The following is a 12,389-nucleotide window of genomic DNA, read 5'->3' on the forward strand; positions in this document are numbered from 1 at the left end:
AATATGTAATTAATTAAAATATCTCAGGTACTTTAAAGCACATGTTAAATCAAAACTTAAAAATGAAATTAAAACAAGGAAGAACTTTGAGGTAAAGAATTGATGAAGTGGGGAATGCTCAACTCAAAATACATAAAGTGAAAAGATCATGAAACTGATTACAATACAAATATTTAGTGACAAAAGGAATATTAGCAATATTATATGATTACAGAAATATCACTTTCATATTTGCACTTTCCATATTTCTATATTTGGCATGTAATGTTTAAGGATCACAAAATAAAAAATGATTTTGAGACACAATATTTAAGTGCACATCCATAAAAAGGACTGTAGTGTTGGTACTAAAGGGTTATTAATAAGAGACAAGTCTTAATAGCAAATGTAGAGTTCTTTAAAAACTGAATTTCAGAAAAAAACATTACTAATTCCACTCAAGAATCCATTAAACAACAGTCATCAAACAAAATGTTCTAACCCTGTCTGTGTCATCTCCATTCTAATATTTTACTATATGCCTTTAACGTCTAACACATTAGCTTCTACCTACAGACAAACAACAGCACAAACGCTATCCTGGAAGGTCTGTGTCAAAGGCCAGGGGGCTGCCCCGGTGGCAGGTTGGAGTGCAGGCAGCAGGTGTCTGGGGAGCAGTGTGTGCTTGCTGCACAGAAGTACACAGCTGAGTCTTCAGGCTGCGAGTCTGCAATGTGCAGGGACAGATGTCTGGCCGTCTTATTCAGTAAGACAGTGAGCCTTTGGTCTTCTTTTGTGGTCATGCTTGAACGAATGTCTATAAGGAGCTGGGGACCTTTTCCAAGCTCTTGCTTATACCAAGGGAAGTAGTCTGAGGCACTGTCTGAATAGCTGCAGTTGATGACAGAGCTGCGTCCCTGCTGCACACTCAGGGTAGAAGGCCGCTGCTCCACAGTCTCTCCTCGGCTGAGCCCTGTGCAGAAAGAAAAGGTCAGAGAGAGGAGAAGAGATTCCAGGTTCTTACCCGTCCAAATGCTCTTTTCTACACTAACGGGGGAAACCTGAGTAAAGCCAGACTTGACTTCTGAAGACCGTCCACTAATATCCTCCGTGTCCCATACTTGACAACTCACAGCTCAGCTGCAGCCACGAGAACACGATTAAAGCTCCCCTGGATGTCCTCATGGCTCCTCCCCATTAGACCAGCTTCAGAACTGCAGCCTCCAGCCAGCTCAGCTCCTGCTCTTGTCAGGCCGTCCCCTTCCTCTAACAGAGGACTTTCCCACGTGGTCCCCCAGCCAATGAGAAAAAGGCCCTGCTCCTGCCACAGTCTAGTGCACCAGATGCAGGAAAACGAGCCCTCCACGTGTTCTGCGCAGGCAGGTGCACTTCCGTCTGTGGTCACAGCGCTACTGATCTCACCGGGGAAATGCTCTTCTCCTTACCTGTGCCTCTGAGGGGCTCACCTGCAGCAAGGCGGCAATCAGTCAAGCAAATTATATGTTAGATCAGGGATGGAGTGCACAGCGAGAATGTGGAGATCAAGATTTATACCTCTGCGCACCACTGAGTCACTGATAGTAAGCTGGAAAGAGGTAGATGCTATCGCTGTTTATTCCGTGATGGGCCTGGTGCACATGTCTGACATCAGCAAGGAATCAAGATTCAATCTCTTAAACAAAGAAAATATAAAACCTTCCCTTTCTGCCAAATCTACCGTTCTCAATTGTCTGTTATGGAGAAAAACTCTAAAAGGAACAAGGAAGCCAAAGATTAGATATTTCCAATCCCTCTGATCTCTGACTCTGCTCATCTAAGCTGGTCTCCCTGTGACCTTGCAATTTCCACAGAATTGACAGCACCAACAGTCAAAATGTGGATTCTTCCATCGGTTAAGATGACAGTCATAAAAATTCCAATGATAAAGGAGCCAGAGGAAAAGTTCCATGAGTTAGGAAACAATTTGAACTATAGACCTGGTTGATTTGTGCTGAGAAATCCAACATGCTTTAAGAAATCTATTCCTATTGCTACATGGATTATATCCTGGAAACACTGGGGGAAAGAGTAGAAAATCTCAGAATACATCAGGCTTCAGGTTCAAAAATGTACCCATATATAAATTTATTCTACAGATGCTTTTATTTTCTAGTATCAAAAGGAATGCCAGGTCCTAAATGCAGTAACTGACTCAAATCCTTAGTGGAATTTCCTCTAAAGTGTGAGGCAACTTTCTGAGCATAGAGATTTCTGCTGTTTCAGATTCCACACTCTTATTTTCTCCCAGACTCCACTCCAGTGTCCTTTTCCCAAGACATTGACAAAGTTCCTCAGTCCTGTAGATTTCCAGAATTATCCATTTCTGCCAAACACCCTTCCTCAACTACTTTAGTAACTGGATATTTTCCAATTACATCTGTATGGAAAAAAATCTAGGAAAGCCTAAATATTGCCATGTTTCTAGGGTACAGTACAAATATGCTAGTGATCATGAGAAAGGATCCCTGGGAAATCAAGACTACCTTACCTCCATACGTCGAAGCCCTTTTCCTATGATTTATACTCACTGGTCCTCTGGAGTTGTGCAGAGTAAATACAGTCCTCATCCGCATGTCACACCCTTGAAAATCTGGGGACAACTATGATGAAGAATCCAAATCAACATATAAATTTGTCTGTGAATATAAAATGTGTTTTTACATACGTAAAATTTCTCCATTCTAAGAATCTTCCTCTGTCTACTCATCCATACTCCATAGGATAGAATTCCCAAATCCTTCTTTGGGTGAATTTCCCTCTTCTTGGAGACAGTAACTTCAAGTCAGTATTTGCCCTTTGGAGTTACGTTATGCAGAACTGAATGTTACAGCTTGAATATGCTCTATCCAGAGCAGTGTTCTATAAACGAACTATAGCACAAGTATGATCACCCCCTGGGCAACATTCATAGCCTCAGGATTATTTCATTGAATATTGCCTGACTCATCACCAAAACTTGTTGACCTAAGAAAGGCTTTCTTCTAATACCTTCAGGGATGGCCAGCTGCATGAGGACGATGTTCCCCCTTAGTCTCCCAACTGCAGTGATTACATTTTATTTTTTTTATTGTTTTTTTATTATATTATGTTGGTCACCATACAGTACATCCCTGGTTTCTGATGTAAGGTTCCATGATTCATTAGTTGCGTATAACACCCAGTGACCATGCAATACGTGCCCTCCTTACTACCCATCACCAGCCTATCCCATTCCCCCACCCCCTCCCATCTGAAGCCCTCAGTTTGTTTCTCAGAGTCCATAGTCTCTCATGCTTCATTCCTCCTTCTGATTACCTCCCCTTTCTTTATCCCTTTCTTCCCCTACCGATCTTCCTAGTTCTTATGTTCCATAGATGAGAGAAATCATATGATAATTGTCTTTCCCTGCTTGACTTATTTCACTTAGCATTATCTCCTCCAGTGCCGTCCATGTTGCAGCAAATGTTGAGGACTCGTTCTTTCTGATAGCTGAGTAATATTCCATTATATATAGGGACCACAGCTTCTTAATCCAGTCATCTGTTGAAGGGCATCTCAGTTCCTTCCACGATTTAGCTATTGTGGACAATGCTGCTATGAACATTGGGGTGCATATGGCCCTTCTCTTCACTACGTCTTTTTCCTTGGGGTAAATACCCAGTAGTAAAATGGCTGGATCATAGGGTAGCTCAATTTTTAACTTTTTCTGGGACCTCCACACGGTTTTCCAGAGTGGTTGTACCAACTTGCATTTCCACCAACAATGTAGGAGGGATCCCTTTTCTCCACAGCCTCTCCAGCAATTGTTGTTTCTTGCCTTGTCAATTTTTGCCATTCTAACTGGCATAAGGTGGTATCTTAGTGTGGTTTTGATTTGAATTTCCCTGATGGCTAATGATTTTGAACATTTTTTCATGTGTCTGTTAGCCATTTGTATGTCTTCATTGGAAAAGTGTCTGTTCCTATCTTCTGCCCATTTTTTGATTTGTTTATTTGTTTCTCGTGTATTGAGTTTGAAAGTTCTTTGTAGATCTTGGATACCAGTCTTTTATCTGTAGTATCATTTACAAATATATTCTCCCATTCCATGGGCTGCTTCTTAGTTTTTTTTTTATTATTTCCGTGGCTGTGCAGAAGATTTTTATCTTGATGAAGTCCCACAAGTTCATTTTACCTTTTGTTTCTCTTTCATTTGGAGATGTGTCATGAAAAAGGTTACTTTGGCCGATGTCGTAGAGGTTGCTGCCTATGTTCTCTAGAATTTTGATGGATTCCTGTCTCACATTGAGGTCTTTCATCCATTTGGAGTTTATTTTTGTGTATGGTGTGAGATAGTGGTCAAGTTTCATTCTTTTGCATGTAGCTGTCCAATTTTCCCAGCAACATTTATTGAAGAGACTGTCTTTTTCCCACCGGATGTTTTTTCCTGCTTTATCAAATATTAGTTGCCCAAAGAGCCGAGGGTCCATTTCTGCTTTCTCTATTCTGTTCCACTGGTCTATGTGTCTGTTTTTGTGCCAGTACCATGCTGTCTTTGTGATCACAGCTTTGTAGTACAGCTCGAAATCCGGCATTGTGATGCCCCCAGCTTTGTTTTTCCTTTTCAACAATTCCTTGGCGATTTGGGGCCTTTTCTGGTTCCATACAAATTTAAGGACTATTTGTTCCAGTTCTTTGAAAAATGTCATTGGTATTTTGACCAGGATAACATTGAAAGTGAAGATTGCTCTGGGTAGCATGGACATTTTAACTATGTTAATTCTTCTGATCCATGAGCATGGAATATTTTTCCATCCTTTTGTGTCTTCTTCAATGTTTCCCAAGAGTGATTTATAGTTTCTAGAATATAGACCCTTTACGTCTCTGGTTAATTCCAAGGTAACGTACGGTTTTTGGTGCTATTGTAAATGGGATGGATTCCCTAATTTCTCTTTTTTCAGTCTCATTATTGGTGTATAGAAATGCAACTGATTTCTGAGCATTGATTTTTGTATCCCGCCACATTACTGAATTGCTCTATAACTTCTAATAGTTTAGGAGTGGCTTCTTTTGGGTTTTCCATATAGAGTATCATGTCACCTGCGAAGAGAGACAGTTTGACTTCTTCATTGCCGATTTGGATACCTTTGATCCCTTTTTGTTGTCTGATTGCTGTTGCAAGGACTTCTAGTACTATGTTGAATAATAGTGGCGAGGGTGGGCATCCTTGTCGTGTTCCTGATCTTAAGGGAAAGGCTTCCAGCTTTTCCCCATTGAGAATGATATTTGCTGTAGGCTTTTCATAGATGGTTTTTATGAGATTGAGGAATGTACCTTCTATCCCTACACTCTGAAGTGTTTTAATCAGGAAAGGATGCTGTATTTTGTCAAATGCTTTTTCTGCATCTATTGAGAGAATCATATGATTTTTGGCTTTTTCCTTCTCGATAAAATCTATGACATTGATCGATTTGTGAATGTTGAACCACCTTGCATCCCAGGGATGAATCCCACTTGGTCATGATGGATAATCCTTTTAATGTATTGTTGGATTCTATTTGCCAGGATCTTGTTGAGGATTTTGGCATCCATATTCATTAGGGAAATCGGTCTGTAATTCTCCTTTTTGAGGGGGTCTTTGCCTGGTTTGGGGATCAAGGTAATATTGGCCTCATAGAATGAGTTTGGTAGCTTTCCTTCTGTTTCTATTTTTTGAAATAGCTTTAGGAGAATAGGTATTATTTCTTCTTTGAATGTTTGGTAGAATTCCCCAGGAAAGCCATCCAGTCCTGGAGTTTTGTTTAATGGAAGGTTTTTTATCAGTTTCAATCTCTTCATAATTAATTGGCCTGTTTCAGAAATCAATTTCTTCCTGTCTCAGTCTTGGTAATTTATAGGTTTCCAGGAAGTCCTCCATCTCTTCCAGATTGCTTAATTTATTGGCATAAAGCTGTTGATAAAAGTTTCTAATAATCCTTCCAATTTCATTGGTGTTGATTGTGACCTCTCCTATTTCATTCATAATTTTATTAATTTGGGTCCTTTCTCTATTCTTTTGGATAAGTCTTGCCAGTGGTCTGTCAATTTTATTTATTCTTTCAAAGAACCAGCTTCTAGTTCTGTTGATTTGCTCTACTGTACTCCTGGTTTCTAATTCATTGATTTCTGCTCTAATCTTGATCAACTGCTTTCTCGTGTGTGGATTAGGCCTGTCCGTCTGTTGCTGTTCCAGCTTCTTGAGGTGAGAATATAAAAACTGCATTTTAGATTTTCTATTCTTTTGAGTGAGGCTTGGATGGCTATGTGTTTTCCCCTTAGGACTGCCTTTGCAGTATCCCATAGGTTTTGGACCGTTGTGTTTTCATTCTCGTTGGTCTCCATAAATTGTTTAAATTGATTTTTGATTTCCTGGTTTATCAAATCATTCCTGAGCAGGATGGTTCTTAGTCTCCAAGTGTTTGAGTTTTTTCCGCATTTTTCCTTGTGGTTGAGTTCCAATTTCAAAGCGTTGTGGTCTGAGAATATGCAGGGAATAATTTCAGTCTTTTGGTATCGGTTGAGACCTCTTTTGTGACCCAGAAAGTGGTCTATTCTTGAGAATGTTCCATGGGCATTAGAATAGAATGAGTCTTCTTTTGTTCTGGGGTGTAGTGTTCTATATATATCTATGAGGTCCAACTCGTTGAGTATGGCATTCAAAGCTCTTGTTTCTTTGCTGGTTTTCTGCTCCGGTGCTCTGTCTATTGCTGATAGTGGAGTGTTGAGGTCCCCTTCTATTAACATATTTTTATCTATAAGTCTCTTTATTCTGGTTAAGAGTTGGCTTGTGTATCTTGCTGCTCCCCTGTTGGGGGGCATATATATTTATACTTGTCATATCCACTTCTTGTATACATCCTTTAAGAATAATATAGTGCCCTTCTGTGTCTCTAACTATAGTCTTTAGTTTAAAATCCAATCTGTCTGATATGAGAATTGCTACCCCAGCTTTCTTTTGAGGTCCATTGGCATGAAAGATGGTATTCCATCCCCTTACTTTCAGGCTGAATGTATCTTTAGGTTCAAAATGAGTCTCTTGTAGACAGCAATTGGATTGGTCATGTTTTTTATCCAATCTGCAACCCTGTGGCATCTTATGGGAGCATTTAGGCCATTTACATTGAGACTGATTACTGAGAGATATGATTTTAATGATACCATGTTGCCAGTAAAGTCTTTGTTTCTATAGATTGTGACTTTCTGTTCTGTATCACTCATAGGGCCTTTTTACTTTTATAGAACCCCCCTTAATATCTCTTGTAGGGCTGGTTTCATCGTTACGAAATTGGCCAATGACTGGCGATTCTGGAAGGTCTTTATTTCTCCATCAGTTCTGAATGACAGCCTTGCTGGATAAAGGATCTTTGGCTACATGTTTTTCTCTGAAAGAGCTTTAAAAATGCCCCCCCAACCCTTTCTCTCCTTCCAGGTCTGTGTAGACAGGTCTGACATAATTCTGATACCTTTGCCTTGGTACGTGAGAAATTTCTTTGCCCTGCCCGCTTTCAATACTGTATCCTTGGATCTAATATTTGTGATTTGCACTATGACGTGACATGGCGTAGGTTTGTCATGGTTGAGCTTGGGAAGGGTCCTCTCTGCCTCTTGGACACGAATGCTTGTTTCCTTTGCTAGATTAGGGATGTTTTCAGCTACAATTTGTTCAAATATGTCTTCTAGACCTCTGTTTTTGTCCACCCCCTTGGGGATGCCGATGATTCTGACATTGGAACGTTTCATTGAGTCAGTAATCTCCCGTAACCTACAATCTTGTGATTGGATTTTTTTGAGCCCAGTTTCTATTTTAGCTTTCTCTTGTACTAACCCATCCTCCAATTCGCTGATATGTTCTTCTGCCTCATTCACCCTGGCTGTTAGAGCATCTAGTTTTGACTGCATTTGGTTCATAGAATTTTTAATTTCTGCCAGATTTGCTCTCATTTCCACCCTTAGAGATTCTATATACTCATTAACATTTTCGTTAATACTTTTTTCAAGTCTACTCATCGTCTTGACCATTGTTACTCTGAATTCCATTTCTGATAATTTGGTTATATCCATATCCATTAGTTCTGTGGCAGAGGCCACAGACTTATTGTCTTTTTTTTGCTGGCGGGGGGATTTCTCCTTCTCGTCATTCTGATGAGGAGAGGTTGCGGGGTTGTCCAGAGCCCAAATTATTGACCGGGACCCAGGCAGTGCACCCTTGTTTTATAGGGATCTTAGGGATGTGGGCTTCTTGATTTTTCAGCCTGCCTTCTGGGGGAGGGGCCTGCCGCGCTGATACTCAGGCAACCCTGTTTGGGTAGAGTCTCCGTGTCCCCTGTGAGGGGTGGGATGGGGATGGGCACTCTGTGAGCCAGTATTTCCAGGCTTTTGTTCTCTGACGGCTTTCCCTGGTGGTCTGCTGTGCCTCTTCTGAGAGTCAGAGCATCAGGGGCCGAATCTCAGCCTCTGTCACAGAAGAGAGGGATCGCGGACCGTTCTCCACTGATGTTCTGGCCACTTTAACTCCGTTACTGTTGGTGCGGCTCAACCCTCCAGCGTCCCGGGATGTGCGCCCCACACCCGGCGTCCCAGCCCTCACTTCCAGGGCTGGCGCGTCTCTGTCCTTTGTGTTTCTAACGCCGCCAGCTGCCTGCCACCCCGCGTGCTCCTGGAGCTCCCGGTCTTAGTCTGGTTCCAGTGAGCACACCGGAGCTCTGTTTCAGTCTGGTGGCGCGCATTCCCCGGCTCATGGCCTCAGTCTGCTCTCTCGCGGGTGCCGTCAGTGAGTCCGCCCGCTCCCCCGTACAGGTGGCTGCCGCTTCCCGGTGCCCGAACGCGGCGGCTCCCTCCCTCTTCCGTTTATCTTCCGACATCTGTGCGCGGTTTCATGGCTCCCCGCTTCGTACCTCAATACTCAACACCGGAGATATTCATTTGTAGAGATCCAGATGCATCTTCCTGCATCTCAGGCTGATTCCGTGGATGTTCAGGCTGGTCTGGTACCTATCCAGCTCGACTCAGGGGACTGGCTGAAAAAGGGGTCCCCTACTCCTCCGCCATCTTAACTCCTCCTCTCAGTGATTACATTTTATAAGAATGTATTAGTGATGCTCTGTATTCATACATTGCATTTAAGGGGCTGGGATGATAAATATATTTGCTATTTGGGGAAAATTCCTTAGAAACACATGTCGGGGATCACACGGCACCACCACCTTCGGCTTTGTCCTGCAGAAACAGTGAGTGAGGCATGAGTTTGCTGGTAGAGCAACAGTGGCTCAGCCTGAGTCTCCTTTCCTGCCCAAGGTCTCAAACTTTTACATAAATTGGACCTCTCCATTCAGGCATTGAAACTGACTGGACCACAACTTTCTCAGACCCAAACTGCAGAGGTCTAAGTGGCTGGGCTTGCGTTAGACCCATTCTTTTTACCCAGCAAGTTGGTCCTACAGCATGGAGGTGGGGGCAAGAATGTCAAAGAGGAAGTGAGGAAACCCACTTTCTCCCTCCCCCAGCTCATTTACTACCTGATTCTCCTTACTGTCGTCCCGAATACAGTCTGTATTTTGTAAAATGCCTTTGGACTAAAGGATTTCTAAGGGCTCTTCCAGCTCTAAATTTCTTTTATACCATATAACAAAGGAAATATTTATTGAGGACCATTGTGTGCAATGTGGACTGGTGTCAGAGAGGGGTAACAGCCTGCATCATGGCACCCCAAGACCATTTTCCCAACCACATGTGACCTAGTGGGTCTGAGGTTGATCCTAACCCACCCTGTGGTCGCTTCACAAGCAGAGACTGAGTCTTCAGGGTAAGATCCTCTCTGGCTTTTCTTTTCTTCTATGAGACCAAAGATGGATTGAGGAGGACCTAAATCTACAGGAAAATGGAATAAAATGGAGCTTTACTCACTGAGTATAACATTCACCACAGGCAGGGAGACGGGGTTGGCTCTGTGGTGGCTGAGCTTTTGCTCATACATATGTAAAGCGAAAAGTACGTTCTCACAAGGCCTGATTGCTCTCTAGCTTCTGGCTCCCTCATTCAAGTTTAACTCAGGTGTTCAGAATTCCCAGGCAGAGATGGCTATATAATTTGTGGTATGCAATGACAAAGGAAAATCTGGGGCCCCATGTTTAAAATACAGGAAAAAATGTTACAGTATATAATAAAATATAAAGCTCTCTTTAATTTTTTTTTTTTTTTTTTTTTTTTTTTTTTTTTTACTGGGGCACCTGCCTGGCTCAGTCCATTAAGCGTCTGCCTCTGGCTCAGGTCATAATCTGAGTCCTGGAATCAAGTCCTATGTCAGGCTCCCCACTCAGTGGGGAATCTGCTTCTCTCTCTGCTTCTGCTCCTTCTCTCTCTCTTTCTGGCTCACTCTCTCTCTCAAATAAATAAATAGAAGCTTTAAATTTTTTTTAAAAAATAAAATTTTTTTACTTATAAAACACAATAGAATTTTAGTGATACATAAGATATAAATTGACAAATTGCCAAAAAAAGTTAGAAAAAGTATTATAAAAATTTTGTATAATGCAATAAATAATACTACTTTGGTAGTGTAATATCGTAATAATATTTTTCTGGCTTGCTTTTCTCCAAATTAATTTATTTGGCCATCTAAATTAATACTTTCAGTAACTTCATTTCAATCAATATAAATGAAAGCAATGTCAGTTGCTATTGGTAAACACGATGCTGCAAATGGAATTTTTGAACATTTTTGATTTTGAGAAGGATAGTTCTGTTGGTGCAACTGATATTACAGATTTTAAAGACTATTTTATGTGCTATGACAAAATTAGCGTAAATATCTGATAAATTAGTTGAAATATAAATAAAGTGAATCTAGAGCTGATGCCTCTGGTGGAACAGTTGTTCTATAAACGATTTAACTCTTCATACCAATCAGTTTCATGTAAACCTAAATTTAATTTTAAATGTAAATTTATACCGCAGCATTTTATTGTTTTCTCTGACATTTGCTGTAACTTTTGGAGGGTGTATATGAAACTAAAAAGTGGCTTCATGATTTTTATACAATTCAGAATGCCTGTTTATGCATCTTATTATATCTTAAGTTACAAGACAAATTAATTTCAGATTATCCTCTGTGTTAAAATCGGTTCACTGAATAAGTTCAAAGTTCACATGAAAATGGTATTCTTTTCCACTGAAGCTATTATCTTTACCTTAAATTTCTATTTCTAAGCCTATAGATATTTGCTTTCTAATGTTGCAGTAATTTTTAAAACTAGAGCTTCTAAACATTTTAAGAACTTCTATCCCTCCAATATGCTTTATGCAACGTCAACATACACACTTGTATTTAGTAATAATTCATTGTCAAGGTTTACTGCCAACCGCCTTGGAGCCCGGCAGAGCCCCAGATGGCCCAAGCCTGCTGGCGCGGCTGCTGTGCAGGGCCTCCTGGTGGCGGGGCCGGGGCCCAGGCGCAGCTGCAGGTGGCGTGCAGGCCCCGGAGCAGCAGGCAGCACTGTGTCTCCACGGCGCACAGGTAGGAGGCTGCGTCTTCCAACTGGGAGGCTGCGGTGTGGAGGGCGCTGGACCGTTCCCTTGTGTTCAGTGTGCAGTTGAGCCTTCCGCTCTGCTTCGTGCCCGAAGCCATGGAAATCAGCCGGGTGAGGCCGCTGCCCCCGGGGTTCTGTCGGAACCACTGCACACTGCGCACAGCTTGGGAAAAATTGCACTTCAGAGCAGCACCGGCTCCCTCCTGGAGGCTCAGGGCTGAAGGGCTCTGCTCCACCTCCAGCCCTCTCACCCCTGCCTGGAAAGAGAAGAACAAACACAAGTCATGTCACTGGGGGTCACCGATGCAGATTTCAAACTTGTAAAATGTCCTGAAACACACCCCTGGGGCTGTAGAACCCTCTTGGAGCCCAGTTTCAGCTCCCTCCACCCCCGTGGGCTGTGGACCACTCCCCAGCCCCATCTGGACGCCCCCACTCACAGCACACCTGGACCCACAGGAGCCCGAGCAGAGCTCCCCAGTGTCTGCTCATGATTCCTTGTCTAGTTGCCGAGTTACCGATACCCTACTGTACAGAGAGTAGAGTCCTGGGGCCAGAGAAACTGTGTCTTACAGTCAATCGTTCCAACATAGCCGCTGAGCACCAGTCACACCTCAGCCCTGCCACTCAGGGAACTCGAGACTCCACCCACAGTGGCCCAGTGACACTCATAGCAATCTCTCCAAAATTGTGCTTGTCAACAGTGCAGGAGGTGGGGGCAATAGTTCCAATGTAGGACGATATAAGGGGCTTTTTTCTTAAAACACTTTGTGTAAGAAATCCGTGTGAAGTAAGGTGAATCATATTTTCTAGAAGAGTCAGTGGGGAAAGGGGGTTACACAGAACCAT

The 12,389-nt window shown here is 42.3% G+C and overlaps 1 gene segment (V, D, J or C); it reads right to left on the reverse strand.

The window, feature by feature from the left end:
* Positions 1-11,362: 11,362 nt before the first annotated feature.
* LOC125281525 (T cell receptor alpha variable 22-like) lies at positions 11,363-12,032 on the reverse strand. The segment is given in 2 exon segments: positions 11,363-11,793; positions 11,981-12,032. Coding segments are annotated over 2 exon segments (483 nt in total).
* Positions 12,033-12,389: the final 357 nt, after the last annotated feature.

This window comes from Ursus arctos, unplaced genomic scaffold (assembly GCF_023065955.2).
Source record: "Ursus arctos isolate Adak ecotype North America unplaced genomic scaffold, UrsArc2.0 scaffold_32, whole genome shotgun sequence".
Taxonomy (NCBI): Eukaryota; Metazoa; Chordata; class Mammalia; order Carnivora; family Ursidae; genus Ursus; species Ursus arctos.